General features: G+C 38.1%; 4 protein-coding genes across 6 annotated transcripts; 1 reads left to right on the forward strand and 3 right to left on the reverse strand.

Annotated features, from left to right (window-relative positions):
• The first annotated feature begins 503 nt into the window (after positions 1–503).
• Positions 504–3,214, forward strand: LOC103425002 (deoxyhypusine synthase). 2 transcript variants are annotated; one of them, XM_029094894.2, is made up of 7 exons: positions 504–629; positions 1,051–1,334; positions 1,409–1,795; positions 1,912–1,998; positions 2,305–2,410; positions 2,492–2,727; positions 2,870–3,214. In XM_029094894.2, exons 2-7 carry the CDS (start codon positions 1,140–1,142, stop codon positions 2,948–2,950), a joined length of 1,092 nt encoding a protein of 363 aa, XP_028950727.2. In that variant the 5' UTR covers positions 504–629; positions 1,051–1,139; the 3' UTR covers positions 2,951–3,214. The 2 variants fall into 2 exon arrangements, with proteins under 2 accessions (XP_028950727.2, XP_028950729.2); XM_029094896.2 differs by having other exon boundaries at positions 565–629; positions 1,413–1,795.
• Positions 3,215–3,405: 191 nt separating this feature from the next.
• On the reverse strand, positions 3,406–9,442 carry LOC103453732 (probable GPI-anchored adhesin-like protein PGA55). 2 transcript variants are annotated; one of them, XM_008393297.4, is made up of 7 exons: positions 9,117–9,442; positions 8,764–8,896; positions 8,192–8,295; positions 7,794–7,965; positions 7,329–7,469; positions 6,935–7,184; positions 3,406–6,830 (listed from the first exon to the last, which is right to left on the reverse strand). In XM_008393297.4, exons 1-7 carry the CDS (start codon positions 9,146–9,148, stop codon positions 3,850–3,852), a joined length of 3,813 nt encoding a protein of 1,270 aa, XP_008391519.3. In that variant the 5' UTR covers positions 9,149–9,442; the 3' UTR covers positions 3,406–3,849. The 2 variants fall into 2 exon arrangements, with proteins under 2 accessions (XP_008391519.3, XP_070670002.1); XM_070813901.1 differs by having other exon boundaries at positions 6,935–7,187; positions 9,117–9,419.
• A 3,467-nt stretch (positions 9,443–12,909) lies between these two features.
• LOC103424185 (probable phospholipase A2 homolog 1) lies at positions 12,910–14,769 on the reverse strand. Its single transcript, XM_008362272.4, has 4 exons — positions 14,561–14,769; positions 14,440–14,479; positions 14,215–14,334; positions 12,910–13,324 (listed from the first exon to the last, which is right to left on the reverse strand). The coding sequence occupies exons 1-4, from the start codon at positions 14,675–14,677 to the stop codon at positions 13,146–13,148; spliced, it is 456 nt and encodes a 151-aa protein (XP_008360494.3). The 5' UTR covers positions 14,678–14,769; the 3' UTR covers positions 12,910–13,145.
• Positions 14,770–16,177: 1,408 nt separating this feature from the next.
• Positions 16,178–18,635, reverse strand: LOC103453729 (uncharacterized). Its single transcript, XM_008393294.4, has 3 exons — positions 18,496–18,635; positions 17,801–17,999; positions 16,178–16,606 (listed from the first exon to the last, which is right to left on the reverse strand). The coding sequence occupies exons 2-3, from the start codon at positions 17,980–17,982 to the stop codon at positions 16,420–16,422; spliced, it is 369 nt and encodes a 122-aa protein (XP_008391516.3). The 5' UTR covers positions 17,983–17,999; positions 18,496–18,635; the 3' UTR covers positions 16,178–16,419.
• Between the last annotated feature and the right edge of the window lie 307 nt (positions 18,636–18,942).

Below are 18,942 nucleotides of genomic sequence, written 5' to 3' on the forward strand. Positions count from 1 at the left end.
TTTAAGGATAATGATAAAATAAAACGTAAAGTAAATAGTAATATGATTGATTTTTTACTGTAAAAATGTGATTTTTTATTTTTTTAAAGAAAACTAATAAAAATAGTTTGAAAATTTGAGTTTTAACGATAAAGAAAAAAAATAAAGGGTTAAGTGAATAGTAATATGATTGACTTCTTGCTGTAAAAATGTGGTTTTTCGTTAAAGTGAAAATTTGAGTTTTGACGATAAAGAAAAAAAATAAAGGGTTAAGTGAATAGTAATATGATTGACTTCTTGCTGTAAAAATATGGTTTTTCGTTAAAGTGAACGGTATCAGGAGCTTTTCACTAAAGTTTCCTATTTCTTATGGGAATTGTTATTGACACTCCAAAATTCTTATTTTACACTCCAAACTTTTTATATTTAGAAAGAAAAATACACTTGTGAGGAGTGTAGAATAAAATTTTTGGAGTACAAATTACACTTCCTTTTTTATTTTATTATTAAAGTGGAAATTACAGCTTTGCCACTCAGCTCGAAGGGCTGAGCCCATAAAACTACCCTGCTCCAAGCCCCTGCTTTCCCTTCCACGACCCATCGCGGCGGCCGTTTTTCTCTGCTCCCCATTTGCCTCTCCCTCTCTTGCGGTAAGATTTTTGCCCTTCCTCTTAAATTCCGAAAATATATGAAATTTAAATTGATGGGATCAAAAAGGTGAGAACTTTGGTTCGTTGAAATGCCTTTCCTCTTTTCTTTTTTATAGTCAGTTAAGCTTAACTGAATTTTTTTTATGTTGTCTTACTTGTTTATTCTTGCTTAATTGTTCCTGTCGTTGTTTTCGTTTACGTTGTGCATTGCTTTCTTAACATTTGTACTTTAGCTAGTGGGAAAGTGCGTGGGAGGGAGGAGGAATAAGGAAGGTGAAGATTAACTATGATTTCGGCCTTTCGTGCTAGTTTTTTTTAGGGCCCGTTTGATAATCGTTTGATGATGAATTCTGCATTTTTGTGCATATTTAATCTGTAATCCAACCTAATATGAATTTGGATTGGACTGCATTGAGTTCAGATTACTCGGTGAGTGAGCCAAAAGCTGTCCAAATTACAAGGAAACCGCGGTAGTAGCAGAATACGGTTTTGGAATCAGTTAGTGAAGCAATGGAAGATAACCGGCTGTCATCCGTGCACTCTACAGTGTTCAAAGAGTCAGAGGATTTGCAAGGCCAAAGCACCGAAATCGAAGGATATGATTTCAATCAGGGAGTAGACTACGCTCGCCTCATGAGCTCCATGCTCTCCACTGGCTTTCAAGCCTCCAATCTCGGAGATGCCATTCAAGTCGTCAACCAAATGGTAGGTTCCTCTTACCAAACTGACCTAGTTGTCTTTTAATTTTTGACCTAACCATTATTTTTATTGCACTGAAGCTAGATTGGAGGCTAGCAGATGAGGCTATAGATGAAGATTGCAGTGAGGAGGAGAGGGATTTGAAATACAGAAAGTTGGTGAAATGCAAAGTGTTCCTAGGTTTTACTTCGAATTTGGTTTCGTCGGGGATTAGAGATACAATTCGGTACTTGGTGGAGCACCATATGGTGGATGTTGTGGTTTCAACTGCTGGTGGTATAGAGGAAGATCTAATTAAATGCCTTGCGCCCACTTATAGAGGTGATTTCTCTCTGCCGGGAGCACATTTGCGGTCAAAAGGCTTGAATCGTATTGGTAATTTGCTTGTTCCTAATGGAAATTACTGCAAATTTGAGGATTGGATCATACCAATTTTCGACCAGATGTTGAAGGAACAAACCGAGCAGGCATGGATTCAAATATAATGATAACTTTCTTTTCAAGTTAGTTTTTTTAGGGGTATGGTGTAGTGGTTAGGCTGTGATCAATATGGTTTTTTCTGATTGTTTTTTTCTTTTAGCAGAACGTATTGTGGACTCCGTCTAAATTGATTGCACGCTTGGGGAAGGAAATAAATGATCGACGTTCATACCTGTATTGGGCATACAAGGCAAGAAATCAACCTAATCAAGCACTTTATATTTAGCTCTTAAGCTTCTATAGTATGTTTACCTCATGAATTATGTGTTTTACAATCTAAATTTGCTTGGATGGGCATGCATAAACACAGCGTCTTGTGAAATTGTATTTTGATGAGTAGAGAGATTAGAAATGGTTATTTGTGGTCTTAGGGGTCAGTTTTCAGGATTTCAAAATGGTACTGTCAATTAGTACTGCGGTTGCATTTTAAAACTTGTTTCTATGAAATTAGTGACAGTCCACTTACATTTGGTATGTTTTTGTGGTTTATTTCCAGAACAATATCCCAGTTTACTGTCCGGGCTTAACAGATGGCTCGCTGGGAGACATGTTGTATTTTTATTCTTTCCGCAGCCCAGGTCTGATCATCGACATAGTGCAAGGTACGTTGCTCGTTTACATTGTCATTGTAGCTGATAATATACTTGGGAAATGAAATCACATGATAGTATGCCTTTGAACAGATATTAGGGCCATTAATGGTGAAGCTGTCCATGCAAGCCCAAGGAAGACTGGAATGATCATACTTGGAGGGGGAATGCCCAAACATCACATTTGCAATGCCAATATGTTTCGTAATGGTGCGGATTATGCTGTCTTCATCAATACTGCACAAGAGTTTGATGGGAGTGATTCTGGAGCTCGTCCTGACGAGGCTGTATCGTGGGGGAAAATACGGGGTTCTGCCAAAACCGTCAAGGTATTACTTAATTTAACCCATATCTTTGCTAAGTTATCTCATTGCTTTCTATTGTGTCCTTTGCATTCTTGAATATGTCATCCTCGTTTCTGTCGTAATATCATTCTGATTACTTTCCACCTTTTTTGATTGGTTGAACTAGGTGCATTGCGATGCAACAATTGCTTTCCCTCTGCTGGTTGCTGAAACATTTGCGAAGAACGCTGTCCAGACTACGACTTGATACAGGTTTTGATTGTGAAGATTGATTCGTAGTATATGGTTTTTACATGTTAAAGCTGTTAACGTAGGGTTAGGATGCATTCTGATGGCGCATTTCTTCCCTGTAAGATTAAATTGATTTACATTATCGCGGAGGTTGAGACTATAGGAGTGAATTAGGAAACTCCGGCTTCCTCAATTCTCCTTGCTTTAAATTTCCTAGCTATGTTTTAATTGAACTACGAAATAAGAAATTTTAGTAGACAAATTCGTCTAATTTCAAACATGCCTACCTTGTTTCGTTTTAATTCATTTTTGGTTTGAATGATCTTCGAACCTCGGTTTGCCATTTAATTTCGTAACTGCAAAGATGAAGTTGTTTATGCCTCGTTATACATGTAAGGCCTTACACAGTAGGCCGGAAAAAGTGCACGTTATACCAATATATATATATATATATGAATCGCACTTTTACAATAGGTCGGAAAATTTGAGTGTGATACCAATTTATTCATGAGTATGATATCAATATATTGAACTGCTGTTGTAAATCAAACCACTGGAGCAGTGTGCCCACCTCTTTGCACCAGAGTTTGAAACACAAATTACAACAGAAATTCACAAATTAACAAGATATTCTATTCAATTCAAGTCTCCAACTTCAGAAAATTAGGGGACAAAACCTATACTACAGAAATTGAGTCTTATATTTTCCAGACCATTGCAAAATTAGGGGACAAAACCTATATCATATTTGCAATGGTCTGGAAAATATAAGACTCAATTTCGACGCGAAGTAACGATACAGCTATCAACACTTTACCTGACGATCATACAAAATTCAAGCATACCAAAGAATAACAAACCCTGATATAATCACATGAAAATGTATCCTATATACGTATGTGGTAATAACTATGTTTACTGTCGATTCTGCCGGAGAGCCATAAACCTGGCGATTATGTCATCACAGTCGGGAAGCTTTGGGTGAACATGAGAAACCTTCTCCTTTGGTGGATTCTCTGTAGAACCTGAGGACTTTGATGTTTCGATCTTTTGAGAATTTTCAGATGATTGCTCCCTTGCAAATGGCTTTGAGGTCTCTACATGTGAGGAGGGCCTCTTGGATTCCAAAACTGGTTTAGGCGCTGCTTGTTCTACTTGTCTTTGCCGACCCTGTCTTCTTGGGTGCTCTGAACTCTTGGTCTGTGACGAGGGATTTGGTAGGGTCTCAGAAGCATACGCACTTCTTGAAGAAGGGTTTCCATATGACTTAGAAGTCTCTACATCTTCAGGTGAAGGACTCTTGGATTCTCGAACTGGTTTAGGAGCTGCTTGTTCTGCTGGTCTATGCCACTCCTGACTTCCTGGATGCTCTGAGCTCCTGGTCTGGGAGGAGGGCTTTGGTAGACTTTCAGCGGCATAGGAACTCCTTGATGAGGGGTTTCCATATGACTTTGAAGTCTCCACAAGTGAGGATCTCTTGGACTCTGGCATTGGTTTAGGAGCTGCTTGTTCTACTGGTTTATGCCACTCTTGACTTCCTGGACTATCTGAACTCTTCGCCTGGGACAAGGACTTTGGTAAAGTTTCAGTGGCATCGGAACTCCTTGAAATGGAGTTTCTGTTTGAATTTGAAGTCTCTACAGGTGATGTCCTCTTGGATTCTCGTACTGGTTTAGGAGCAACTTGTCTATTCCACTCCTGCTCTGAGCTCTTGATCTGGGACGAGGGCTTTACTACAGTTTCAGTGTCATATGAACTCCTTGAAGAGGGTTTTCCATACTCTGAAGTCCCTGACAAGTCAGACACTACTGTTGTCTTTGAGCTAGAGCTTCTAACAGAATTCGAAGAAGACAGCTGTGTTCTTCTAGACAGTCTAGCACTTGGACGAGCATTGCTGGTGGAAATCTTTGTAAGAAGATCTTCTTCCGGCTCACTATCCTCTGAATCAAAGAAAGAAAACGTGGATTTGGAGCTAGCCTTTACTTCAGATCCCAATTTTTTATTGAATGAGTCTTGGCTACTTCTAGCAGTTCTGTGTGACAATTCATCCTCTGAAGAATCATCATCAGAAGCCACATATGAGATGGGGGTTCTCGTGCTCCATTCCTTGATCAGTTTTTTGCTCCCTTGCTCCCCTTCAGAGACAACAGAAGTCCTGACTGATGGAAAGAAGGAAGGTTGCTCAACCTTGGTGTCTTCAGTATCTTGTTTAACAGACAAAAAGTTTCCTGGTAATTTCTTCGTATACGGTGGATGCCTTAAACCCTTATTTCGCAGCCCACCTGTCAACATCCCTAAGCTCAGCTCATTGTCAGTGTCACTGACACAACTACATCCATCTGAAACCTCACTATCTTTCATAGTTTGATGCAAATGTGGTGTTTGAAAATCGTCCCTGGCATTTGAATCTAATCCAGATTTCCTTAGCCTTACAGATGGCTGACCAGTAGGCACTTCATCAAAATCATACTTTTCCTCCGGGACGATTCTATTTTTGTCTCCTTGGCTTCTCTGGGGATGTGCTTCAGTTGAGTCCAAATTATGAGATGAAAGCAGCAACCCTGGCTTTGTGTTAGAACCTATATTTATCTCCTCCGAGGATGAAGATCCAAATGACCTACGACTTGCACTTTGGCTCTGCACAAGGGAAAATTTAGAAACTGTGCTCTTGGCAAGCTTGTCTACCTCCTCTTCACTGTCTGAACTTGGGCCATCTGACGCATCAAAAGCAACAGGCAACAAGTCATTTGGTTGTGAAGAGTCCATGGAACCTGTTGAATTTTCTGAAAAAACAGGAGGGGAGTGCTTCACCGATGAAGAACTTAGTTGTGAACTGGACTTAAATTGTACTTCATACGTCTGTTGTTTAGAGCTCCAAGGATCCAAACTAGCTGAAGGAGAAAATGAGTTTCTATCAGGAGAAGGAAAAAACAAACTGGGTTCTTGGCCCTTGTAGTCCTCCTCATCAAATTTACATTTATCGTCGTCTGAACCAGATTCATCAAAAACCAAAGGAGCATTTCCATCAGAACATATTTCCTTAGTGCTTTGGAAGATATTAACATCGTTAACAAAAGAATCCTCATCACGGCCATTTGAAACACTTTCATGATCATTACTAAAATTTCTTGAATGAGAATGAGAGGAAGACCAGATAGATTGTTCTCCACTCCTCTTATTTCCCAAATAAGAAATATCGTCACTCCGTCTGAAAACATCTTCCTGATCATCACTGCCAATGCTTGAATTAGATCGGGAGGAAGGCCTACTAGATTTCTCTTCAGATCTCATATCACCAAAATAAGCAACGTTATCAGGTTTGTTTCCAGTTTGCATCTCACTCCCATACTCCACACCAGTGTTGCTCGACTGTCTCTTCACACTCACTTCACCTATAGGATTGGATTGGGAAGGTCTACTTGATTTCTCTTCTGATCTCATATTACCCAAATAAGAAGTTTTATCAGGTTTCATTCCAGTTTGCACCTCACTTGCATACACGTTAGTGTTGCTGGACTGTCTTGTCGTACTCACTTCACTTACAAAGTCATGCTTCTCAGGTTCAGATGACTTCTTTTGAGGATATCGATCTGACACTTCGTCAGGATGTCGATCTTGCATTTGGTGCCTATTCACCGAAGGATCATTTGTGGATGTTCTATCAGATGCCAAGGGAGCTGACTGGCTAAATTTATCCTGTGATTCTGAATAGTGTTTTCTTGAAAGTTCAACAGCTGCTCTGGCAGCCATGCCTGCCATTTCTGCTGATTCAGCAGCTGCCTGTGCTGCAGAAGCAGCATCCTTAAAATGCATGTTCCAACTCTGCCTACCCGGTGAAGAAGAATTTCCATCCTCAGGAGACGAATGTCTATTTTCCATCCCATCATTTTGATTTCCTGCGTGGGAATGTCAAATTAAGAATGAGACAGGATAAAATAAAAATACCACTTGTAAATAATAAACTTATTAAACCACCATCTTCCAATGATTATTGATGTACCTGAAGGTCTCACTTCTGAATGAAATGAGCCAGATGTAGTTGCTTTGTTGGAAGAAACATTTGAAGAAGCAGAATCCTGGAAGCGAGGTGCAGATCTTGCATTCAGCTCGTTAAAGTTCGTGGGTGGACCATAATTCCCATAATTTTGAGGTGGAGCCTGAACACTAGAAGGTGCCTTGACATCATGATTAGGAGGAAGTGGGCCACGAGGAGGTTCCTCAGGAATTCTAGCAAAAGTATTTGGCCCATTCTGCTCAAATGTCAAAAAGTATAGCAATAAACGGATGTGTCTTAAACAATCAAATGTAATGTGACTAAAGTGAAGCTCTAGTTTTATGATATCTATGTATTCTCAAGCAATGAATGGACCAGGCTAGAGGGAAACAAATCTTACCAGCAGGTCCTCTGGCGGCTTGGACTCTTTCTCTTCAAAGGATTCAGGATCCCATTTGACATTATGTTCCTCTGCAATTGCAGCTAAGATTTTCATCTTGGTAGGGCCATCAGGTGATTTGGTAGATAATTTCTCCACTAACTGACACGATAATATTAATAAATAAATAAAAAGATCAATAAAACTAATCTGCTGAGTGCTGACTTTTGACAAGTCCATCAACCATCTGTAATTGGCCCAATAAAAAATAGTTGTTTCTCCTATGCTATGAAGATAAAGAACCTTTTTCCGTAAAATCTCACCTACTAATAAGTTTATATTTCAACACAGAATTAAAAGGACAATATACAGGATAGGTAGAAGAAGTTGTGATACTTGGCTCGATCCATGATCCAAAAACGCAGGATCTGGAGATATTTTAGTTTCCATATTAAAATTATCCATGAAATTGCACAAGGTACATACCATGCGACTTACGCCACAATCTGGACGCAATTCAACAGCGTTAGAGATAAACTCCTTTCCATATTTAGCTGTGAAATGCTTGCGAATATCCATGAGTTCTGGTATGTCTGCGCATCTTGGAGATGCAAATACTACACTTGTAATTGCTTCCTTCAGATCAATGGGGCAGTTTCTGTAAAAATATAAAAGAAATCCTTAGTTGCAGGAACGCTAATAGTACTAGATTCATGAATAAGCTATGAACCTATCATAAAATAGTAAAATGCACAATGTTAAGGGAAGCACTGACAATGGACCACGTAACTGATGCATAAAAAAACACTGCTAAGTTTAAGCATAAGAGCATATGAATGAATAAAAGATGCCCAAACCATTCAAGAATTAATGGATTTACATACTTTTGTGACTCAATCATAGGCAAGCGTGCAGCAATAAGTTCGCAATATATCTCGATAAGTTCAAACGCTGCCTTTGTCTTCTCTTCTCTGACCACATGTTCAACCTGAGATACAGGATTCGAGTAAAAGTCAGCAAAAAAATGTATGTTAGCACACTGGAAATTCAAAAAAAGTAGAGTCTGCTACTATGATCAGACATCAAATACAAACAGCCAGGGCAAGAAGTTCGGTTTTCTAATTCACTTCCTGGCCTTTCACGAGTGCACCACCACACTTTAAATTTTTGCAAAACTGCGTATCCTCGCCCATTGAATCCATTTCAACCAACATAATCGGAAAACAAAACATATCATTACCTTCTTAAAATGCAATATTCATACACAGGTCCTCCAAATTAAACAAACTAGTGAACAATGCAAGGTACAAATATTGTCAAAGCCAATAGGATCAAATCCATCAAGAAGCATACTCTACCATACAAGACCAAAACGTTGAATTTAAAATCTCAAGCAGAGAAAAACCGAAAAAAAACAGAAGATCAATTGCAATTAGATATGATGATCAAGACAAACCCGAATTCTCGCAGTCCGGTCCTGACCAGTCTCAAGCAACTGGGCCAATTCCCTCCTCATCTGCTTCACTTGTGCATCCTTCTTGTTCTTCAATAGCTTTATCCGCGAAACCGCGAGCTTTAATGCCGTTTTGCTGCACCAAAAACCCGCCAAAATCCATCAATACAACAATAAAAATTCCCATACTTAATTTTCGACGATAAAAACTCAAAATTCCACAGTAGCTGAGTCAACCCGCGCAAATTCATCACGTAATTACAGAACTCTGTTCCAATTTTCCTTTCTCTTCCCCTAGGATTCTCGGAAACCAAACAGGTCGTTGAAAATTACAATAAAAAAAGGGAGAAAATTACCATTTGGCAGGCTTGAAGCTCCTGTGAAGCATGGTGAATTCGAATTGAGAATCTTCAAAACCGAATGCTCCGAAATCGCGAAATTTATACGATTTTTAATATTTTTTTCTGAATTTTTCTGAGAGCGTAAGAAATCGATATGGCGTTTTGATTCGGGGAAGCGTGTGACAATATTATTACAAATTAGAATTTTTTTGATGTTTGGCATTAGTAAAAAAAGTAAGGAAAAGTAAGTAGTTTAGTATAAAATAAACGATAATAGAAGCTTTTAATTAAAATTTTCTTAATATAAAGGAATCATAGGAACTCTTACACAGCGTTCGAATGACTAAACTTGAGATTAATAAAGGAACTCTAAAATAACGCATCGAAATGAGAGAATTTTATTTTTATAATTTGTAAAATTTTTATGGATTAATTTAATTTTGTGTATAGTTAAATTTGATGATGTCGATGTCGTCCATTGCACATGCCCAAAGCCGTCATTGTATGTGATGATGGCCGCAACCATACCGGTGGGTGATGATGATGGGTGTCATTTCATGATTGTGTATTTTGTTACTTGTTATGGCACTTACATGTCTCTCACATATAGGTCTAGTTACATAATTTCTCACGTGACTTGATTACGTGATGCGAAATATATAAAAACAGATACGACTTGTCATGGAATAGAGCCAACTTGTGAGCAAAAGCATTCATTCACCAAGTGGCGTGGATAAGTTTAGAATGGTAGCCAGATATTTTATTTTTTATAAATAAAACATATGAAGAAAAAAAGTACAAGCAGTAAATAGTAGCTAAAAATACACGCAACAAAGAGCTGCAACGACAACAAGCACTAATTATTCATATTTATATTCTATTTCCGTAAAGTAGAGTAATTAACAGTGTAATGGATAATTTTCAAATAACTCAATCAAAGTCTAAAGATGAACTTAATTGAGTTGAGAACCACCGTAACGGGTTGACATGAATTCTTGAATATATGACTGTTCCGCTTTCTCCAAATATAATACACAATAACATCAAAACTTAATTTCAAAACTATCGATGCTAGAGATTTTCTCTTGCAACGACTAGTAACCAAGTATTTCATACAATATTGCAAGCCGTCATAATAACTACAGAATGTGCCCAATTTAATTAAATGCCAGCAAAAGTTGTTACTTCTGTGCTTTCAGGTGGGCGCCAACTTTCTATGCCTAAACTGTTTATTTAAATCGAAATTGACTTCCTAAATTATTATTTTTTTTATAAATTAAGGACCTAAATTTTAAAAGTAGCCAATTTACCTCTACTATTGGACTCGATCCACATTTTAGTCAAACTGATATTAGTCTTTCTTAGGCATCTCCAATCAAAGGAGGGTCAAATGGTTCATTTTAACCATCTAATCTTCAAAGAAATTAATATTTTAATAAACAGTGCAAAGTTATATTTCTTACTATCTTCAATCAAGAGCCAAACATAGTCATGTGATAAAAAATCATCTCCAACCAAGGGCCAAGGACCATAGGGCCAAACATAATTTATTACTTAAATTTAAAAATTACAACTAAAATTTAAAAACTATAACAACTTAAATTTAAAAACAACAACTTAAATTTAAAGTCCATGATCAACATCATCTTCATCATCCACCATTGTAGGAGTATAGTTAAAGGTAAACAACTGCAGTCGGGCCATAATTTCCCTCTTTTTTTTATCAAAATAGGCCTTACTCATTGGAGTATAATCCGAAGTGTTGCTTTGCATATTCCTATCATTCATCTCTTCTTGTATTTGTTTGGCCCGTTTTTCATGCCTACGGTTCATGTCTTCCACAACAAAGGCATTTTGCTCCACCATTAATCGCAATGAGGCCACCACTTCCTGTTGAGCAGCATAATCATCCTTTGCCTTGCCATTTTCCATCAATCTTCGGGCCTTGTTTCCTCTCATAGCCCTAGGTATGAAACCTTCGCCCAAAGACAAATTTTCTACCCTTGTTTCTTGAATGGTAGGAGATCCATCTTCATCCACATATACAGTTGAGGATGCAATTTCGAACACCGGCGCAGGACCTACTCTATGTTGAGGTGAATCTTCAAATAACACCCACCTTTTACAAATTTCCCAACAACCATAATGCTAAAAGGGTTTCAAGCTGCCCTTCATATACAATTCCTCCGCTTTGAGTACCTAGAAAATATAATTACAAAACTTAAAGGAAATTAATTTATGAAATTAAATGTAATATAATTAAATATAATTACAAAAATTAAGGGAAATTAATTTATGAAATTAAATGTAATATAATTAAATATTTAAAATAAATTGTGAAAACACTTACTTCGTCGTAGTAATTGGCGCCGCTTTCATATCTACTTGCGGCTGCTAACAATGCTTGATGTCATTCATTCAAACTTGGATGAAGATGTTTCTTTCATCTTGAAGAACAACTCTCGTGGTTTCGGGTATTCGGTGGAGTGGTGCCTTCGTAGAACTCATAGTATTTTTTTGACACACGAGTCCAAACACTTTCACTTGTTTAAGAACTTCCCCTTACACTATCTTCCAAGACCCATCTATAAGCCATGCAAAGAGCTTCATCTTCTTTTCGGGTCTAAACCCTACCTTTCATTGCAGATGAGGCCATTTGAAAATTATTGAAAAAATTGAAGGAAAAATTATTGGAAGAGGTAAGAAAATATGAGAATTGAAAAGGTGTAGGAATGGTGAAAATTATGTGACAAATGGTACAAGAGTGGCTTAGGTATTTATATGAAAAAATGAGAATTAAAAAAAATATATATTTAAAAAATTTGGCCCAAAAAAAAAAATTTCAAATCTAACGGTAACTGACGTCAACTAGCCGTTGCTAACTGGCATCACACTAACGTTAGCTAGCCGTTGTGTTTGATTGTGGCCCGGCCCGGACTACTAGTTGGCCCTTTGGCCCTTTTTTGTCCAATGGGGCCCATCGAGCCCTTTGGCCTGGCCCTCAGTTGGAGACGATTTTTGGGCTATTTTCGACCCTCTGGACATTTCGGTTGGAAATGACCTTACGGGTCGCCTTGGACCAACCAATAAACATAGAACAAATGAACTAACATATATATATATATATATATATATATATATATATATCTTTACTAAATTTTCAAACTTATAAAATTTGAAACTTATAATATTCTTAATTAACAACAAATTGGCAAGTGGCCCTTCATCACAGTGGTGGAAAGGAGTTGAGTTCTATGGCGTAAGTTCGAACACTGTCAGTGACTAATCTAACATCTAACCTAACAAAATCTATGTAATGTTTAGGGGAACAATTTCAACTAGGATGATAGTTCGGGAGGTAAAACATCAGTTTTACCACATACACAAATAGTAGGCACATTTGTCTTACAAGGACACTGCTGAGTAAATCTAATCATTTCATGGCACTTCACATTCGTCCGGAAAAACTTACCGGCAGCATGTTGTATGAAACATTGTCCCGGTCTCTCCGTGACGCTTCAAGAAATATTGGTATTCAGATGAGCATTGCTGGTGGAAATCTTCCTAGGAAGATCTTCCTCAGACTCACTATCATCCGAGTTAAAGTAAGCAAACAAGGAGCTTGAGTTCGTCTTTATTTCAGATGCCTGGAGACCAAGCTTCCGCTTAGTTCCGCTTCTAAGATAAACCTAAATACCTACCAAGATAACATTCTTCCGAACATAATCACAACATTATCACCAAAAAGAAAAAATCAGAGCGAATCCAATTCGCTTCCTGTACATTATACACACAGTAAGAAAGAGAATTTTTGGGGCTAAGCAATTGTCGAATTCATGTCAATAATCACATTGTTGTGGAATAAGAATCAACTGTAAAAACGAAGGAATAAGAGTCAACGCAACACAAAATCAGGTATCTGAGGATCCATTTACTGAATCATAGTTAGTTCCACTCCCCTTTTTACGGGTGTTGGAGATAAATTGTAGGTAGGGGTGCTATATATGATTCCACTCCTGGGAAATGTCTCTGTTCTTCGGCAAATCAGAGTTCAAGCTTTGAGTTACCAAACTGGCTCAGTAAGATAGCCAAATCCATACCCTGTACCATAGTAGGCACAGTGGTATCATAAGGACACTGCTTAGAAAATCCATACTTCCCAGATTTATGTACTTTCTTTATGCAGCGCTTGAACTTCTCATGGCATTTTATATCGGTCATACCTATAAAACCAACATATTACTAGAATCAGAGGACCTTGAACTACAATCATCCATATACAGACCAGAAACAAATTCCAAGAACAAACAACATTATGTGCATAATTCACGACAAACTGCTTGAGCATTGTAGTGTCTACTCTATAATATATCCAACTCACGGTTGCACAAGTTGTCTTCCCTTTGTTAATTTCTTGGTTTGGTAGTTAACAGAACTTCGATATAAATTGTGTAAGCTGTCTTTCAGGATGCACCACAAAACCAACACATCGACCCCCCAATTAAGCCCCAAGTTTAAAGTACCTTCTGACGAGGAAATATCCCCGCTGTTTCTATCTCACTCATAATGAGGATATATCCTTCCTCGGTGTAAGTTAATCTCCCGAGGGAGAGCAGCTCGCTGGGAAGGATATATCCTTCCTCGGTGTAAGTTAATCCCTATCTCACTCATCACTTGCTAAACAAAAACCAACTTGCTTTGTACAAGAAGTGTCTTACATTATAGCAGAGCAGGCCTAGAATTTAACCAAGTACATGTTGGCTTTTGTTCATCCTTTACTATCCTTCGGAAATATAAAACCATAACCATTTCAACAGAACAACAACCAAAAAGTTTTTGCTCGTAATTATCCCAATTCATCGCTATATTCTAATAATAGAAAGATCAATTATTTCTGCCATCAAAAGGCCAAACACGTTTGACATTTTGTTTCCCATTCATCCAAAAATCAAGTTTCCAAAGCTTATCAAATCACTGAAGTAACTGAAACAACCACATTCCAACAACACAGAAATATGATACTTTTTAAACTTCCAAAATTCCAACAACAAAGAAAAATGATAATTTATACTTCCAAAATTCCAACGACACAAAAATGAAGTAAAATTGCTACCTTTGTTGCCAACACAATCGTCATGAATCTTGCAGCACGCGTCAAGATCATCGCAGGGCTGCTCTCCCGGGCAGCCGGTCCACCCTACCCCGCAGTACTTCCCGTATCGAATCCCAACCGCTAAGTTTACAAATAACAACGAATTAAAATCAAATACAAATTAAAATACCGAAAAAAAAGTAGAATTTTGAGAAATTAACTAGGCAGTAGAGAGATTGAGCTTACAATTACAGTTCTCCGCCACGCAGATGCGGCTGCAATTCACCTGAAAATTCCAGAAGCCTCATTTTATAAACAATTTACTCAATATTTTTTTCCAAATTTGTGGGAAGTGAGGATATTTTACCTCCGAATTATTGTCGGAACAGTGGGCGACGACGGCGAGGGAGAAGATAGCGACGGCGAATGCGGCGGAGAACTGTGTCGTGCGATGGAGGCCGGCGTCTCGCGACATTGACGACATTGTTGTAGCTCGCGTTTTAGCTATTTGGGCTCAACGGGTCTACCAGAAATTGAAGCCCTCGGCGCCTTCTGCTCTCGAGGCGTTTCCGCGTGATACTTTTGTCGTTTCCTTGTGTGCAGATCTGTCGGTTTCTCATTCGCCGAATGACGTCGTATGATTTTACTGAAGTACCCTTCGCTGGTCCCTGACTCGCTGCCGTATTTGTTACTATTATTTTTTTTTTTGGAGAATGAAGCACTTCAAATATTATCAACATTTCAAAATAAATTATCATGCCTTTTTTTTTTTTTTGGGTGATAAAACAATATTGAGGGTTGAACTAAATCATACAATGGACGGCTAATAATTTCGTTCTGAACTCGCTACAACGTTTTATCCAATTTTAAATTGGTCCAGTAATTTGTAATAGAAAATGATAACCACACATTCTTTTTACTTTTGTTTAATCTTATCCGTTATTTTCGTTTAATTTTTCAATCCGACAATCAAGAATGAAGAGGGGTGTGTGAAAATCACCTCTATAAAAAGGAGGAGCACGTGATAACTGATATGTGACTATAAACAATGGAGTGCTATGTTTTGGATTCTAACAATAGCTCCAGAAAAAATTATACAACTATAAGAGCAGTTCCACCCTAGGCTAATGGGTTGGCACCCAGCTTGAAAAATGGACCGGCGTCCCCTTTTTTTGCTCCACCCCAGCCTAATAAGCTGGCACCCAGCCCAAGCCAGGCCATAGGTTGACCCAGAATCGACAGACCCATTGGACGGTCCATCTGACACCATGCTGACGACAGCGTGGCGTTGGAGGGAGAAGGATAGGAGGACGAAGCGGCCCTGGGCGCACTTGACGCCTTACCATTGATAATAGTCGAAGCGCTCGTCAAGGGTGTAGAAGAGTTTGATATTGAGGTCGGCTTGAGATTTGAAGGATAGGAGAGCGACGACGTCGGAGGATGGGAGGAGGAGGTTTGGAGGCGGTGGTGGGAATGGAAGGGAAGTGGAGGGGTGGACGGCAGTAGTGACGAGGATGAAGGGTGGAGATGCAAAAAATAAAAATATTTTAATAATAATAATTTTATTTTATATTAGTATTATTTTATTAAAAAGTCAGAAATTAAAAGTCAAATTATTATTTTATAATAAAAATTAATAAAATTTTAATAAAATTGACTAGGCTATTTAGTTTTAAGGGTGTAGATGCATTTGGCCAATTCAACTGTTCATGGGAACATATCACTATTCACTGAATGGATTAAATGGGCTGAGCGCCATCACATTTTTTAGAGGTGGACTTGCTCTAAAGGATAGCCATACATGAAAATCAGTTAACAGAAATATAATGCCAAAGTAGATTGGTTGGTTTCCAAATAACTTCCGTTCTAGCCATCAGGGTTCGACGCCCCCATTATAAAGCCGGGGGCGCCAAACAAGGCAGAGTGGTTCCAACAAGAAATACAAGCTCCATTGATGGACAGAAAGAGTGAATCCAAATCAGAATTTTAAAGTAGAAGCATCATTCATGATTCCGGAAAAAAGATAACCGAACAACATCCCATTCAAGTTACTTTCAAATACATTTGATTATTATGGCTGTCAAACTTGCCCACCGATTTCTCAGCTTCAAAAATTCGTCTCGGAAAACAAAAAATTTCAAGTACAGTACTCGCGGTTCAGATCAACCACAAATGACGAGAAAGGCCATGTGCAATCCCTAGAAACATTTTACCTTATGGTTGCTCTTAGACATAGTAACCGGTGAAAGTAAATCCCCTTCCAACAATCTCACCGGCACAAAACCATGCAAAGCATTCCAGCCCAAACAAAGCAGCAATTCCAGCATCTTCAACCTTCAACTCCTTCCTGTTCTTCCACAAATGCTTGACATAATCAACTTCCTTCCAGAATGACTCGGTACGACCGGGAATACTGTATGTAGTGGAAAATGAGTCAGTTATAGTCATACAACTAAGATGTCGTTGCAATGAAAAAGAATGAAAAAAGGTATCAGATGCATTCTGAATGACGGTTTCCAAGTTGCACAAATATAGCCGAGCCCTTGTGAAAATCAAAATCAAACCACTGAGTTCCCATGAAAGATTGTAATTCAAGGACGTATCCAAATTATTCAGACTATTTTAATAAGTTCTAGTGCCACTTCCTGGATCTAGAAAGCAAATCAGTAAATGAATACCCGATGCTAGACCATATGCAACATGAACAATTCCTATAAACTCTAGCAATAATTTTTTTCACTATCTTTTTTGGTGGACCACCTAAAGTTCCAACTAAAAAGGTGAAATGATTTGTCATTATCTCAATTGAAGTACAGATCCTACCAATAAAGTTCCAACTTAAAAGGTCAAATGATCTGTCATTATCTCAATTGATACTTCAACTAGTCCCCATGTTCCATAGACCTCACCCAGTTTCTTAAGCACTTGAAAACTTCATAAAAACTTAGTAGCACAAAGAAATAGGAGCAAAGACAATGCACTTTTCTTAGTTTCTTCGCAGAGCACATATTGTTATTATAAAAAGTAAATGGAGGCAAGACAAACAAGTAACCCAATCTACATGCTTCTCCTTCGATTAAAAAATCTGCATCAACATCAAATTCAATTTTCGGAGTTTTAAAAAGTAGGCTTTCTTTTCTTTCTTCTCAAAAGAAACGCTACTTAGAGCAGATAAATGAAAGAAATCTAATACGCAAACATGTATTAAAATGTAAATAAAACATTTTCTTCATAAAGTTCTAAATTTTGATCCTAATGTCGGCAAGAGTGTGTCTGAAATCATCCACCCTATCATTGTGCGTGATAATAATGTCTACACAATAATTGTCACTCAATCTACTTATTTGTAGTCATACATTTTAGTTACCATGATCAGGCTGTTTAGGAAGTAAGAAAGGTGCTAAAACTTTCAAAGTAAGGCTGTGAGATATAATGGATCATATCGTCTACATGGATGCAACAAAATACTAGCAGACTTAAATCTTGAAGAGCATTCAGTCAACATATATGAGACTTCTTTAATGGTATTCACTCTACAACTCGTACCAGAGCCAGCCAAGTAGTAACTAAATTCAGTCCTTAAACAAAAAAGGTTCAGAAGTATAACCTAGCAAGTCGAGTGTAAAACAATTGCTTGGACAACTCGTTGCACTTCTCCACGGTTGGTGGGTGCTGAATGTACTGCTTGTTCTGCTCTAGCAACTGCTTGTAGTAGGTACCTCCATGTTGGGACACAAATTGTGTTGCTTGACAAGCCTTAGATTGCAACTGACGCAACTTCGATGCCATTGATCCCCAAATCAGTCCTAAGTTCACAATACAACAAATTACCCAATACAACAATCAGTTAATCGCCCCCTAAACTAAGTAAAATAACTACAATTCACCAAAAATAAGTAATCTTAGCACCACCCAAAACAAAAATTTCATCATTTTGCACCAAGCACAATAAACCCCCCCCCCCCTTTTTTTTTTTGAAATTTACATAAAACCTAAGTTTTATCAGCCTCAAAGCAGAAAATTGACAATTGGGTATTGAGATAAACCCTAATCATCGAGATTAAAACAAAATTAAATCAGCAGAAAACTTCATACGCAAGAACAAATCAAATCTTTGCATCTGGGTCTGAAACCCCAAATCAACCACATAGATTTTCATGCTCCGATTACAAATTCAAAGCAAAACACCAAAAGGGTCAGTTCAAAATCGCAAGATCTAAACAAGCAAAAGCTTCAGAGCCATGAGAAAAATCAACAGATAGTGAATTGAACCAGGGAAAGCAAAATATGAAGTGGGTTTACCTTCGCGTTCGTGCTCTTGGATTCGAATGCAAATCCGAAGAGAGAGTGAGACTCCCGGAGTCCTTAGCTTCTCTTTGTGCTGCGGAGCGGCCTGTGCGCTTATGGTAGAGAGAAGTTCGCCTTTGGGATCAGAGGTTTTGGCTTTCTATTGAGGGTGTTCCTGTAATTTTGTCCAACATGTGGGCTTTCGTTTTGCCAACTCAGCTGGCCTGCAATCATTTTATCCATTTTGATAGGCCCATTTTAGAATGTCCAAGGCCCATTTGCTCCCCGATAAACTGTTTTTTGCTAACTTGCTAACTTTTTCAACACCTGTCAAACTCACGGTTGTATTGTAGACATCGAAATTTCAGTGAAATAAATGTTGATTAATAATTAAAATTTCAACGGTCACGTGTCACATAAATTTTACACATAGCAGGTGACTCAACGAAAAATTGAGAATCA

The sequence above is a fragment of the Malus domestica genome, chromosome 15, assembly GCF_042453785.1.
Source record: "Malus domestica chromosome 15, GDT2T_hap1".
Taxonomy (NCBI): Eukaryota; Viridiplantae; Streptophyta; class Magnoliopsida; order Rosales; family Rosaceae; genus Malus; species Malus domestica.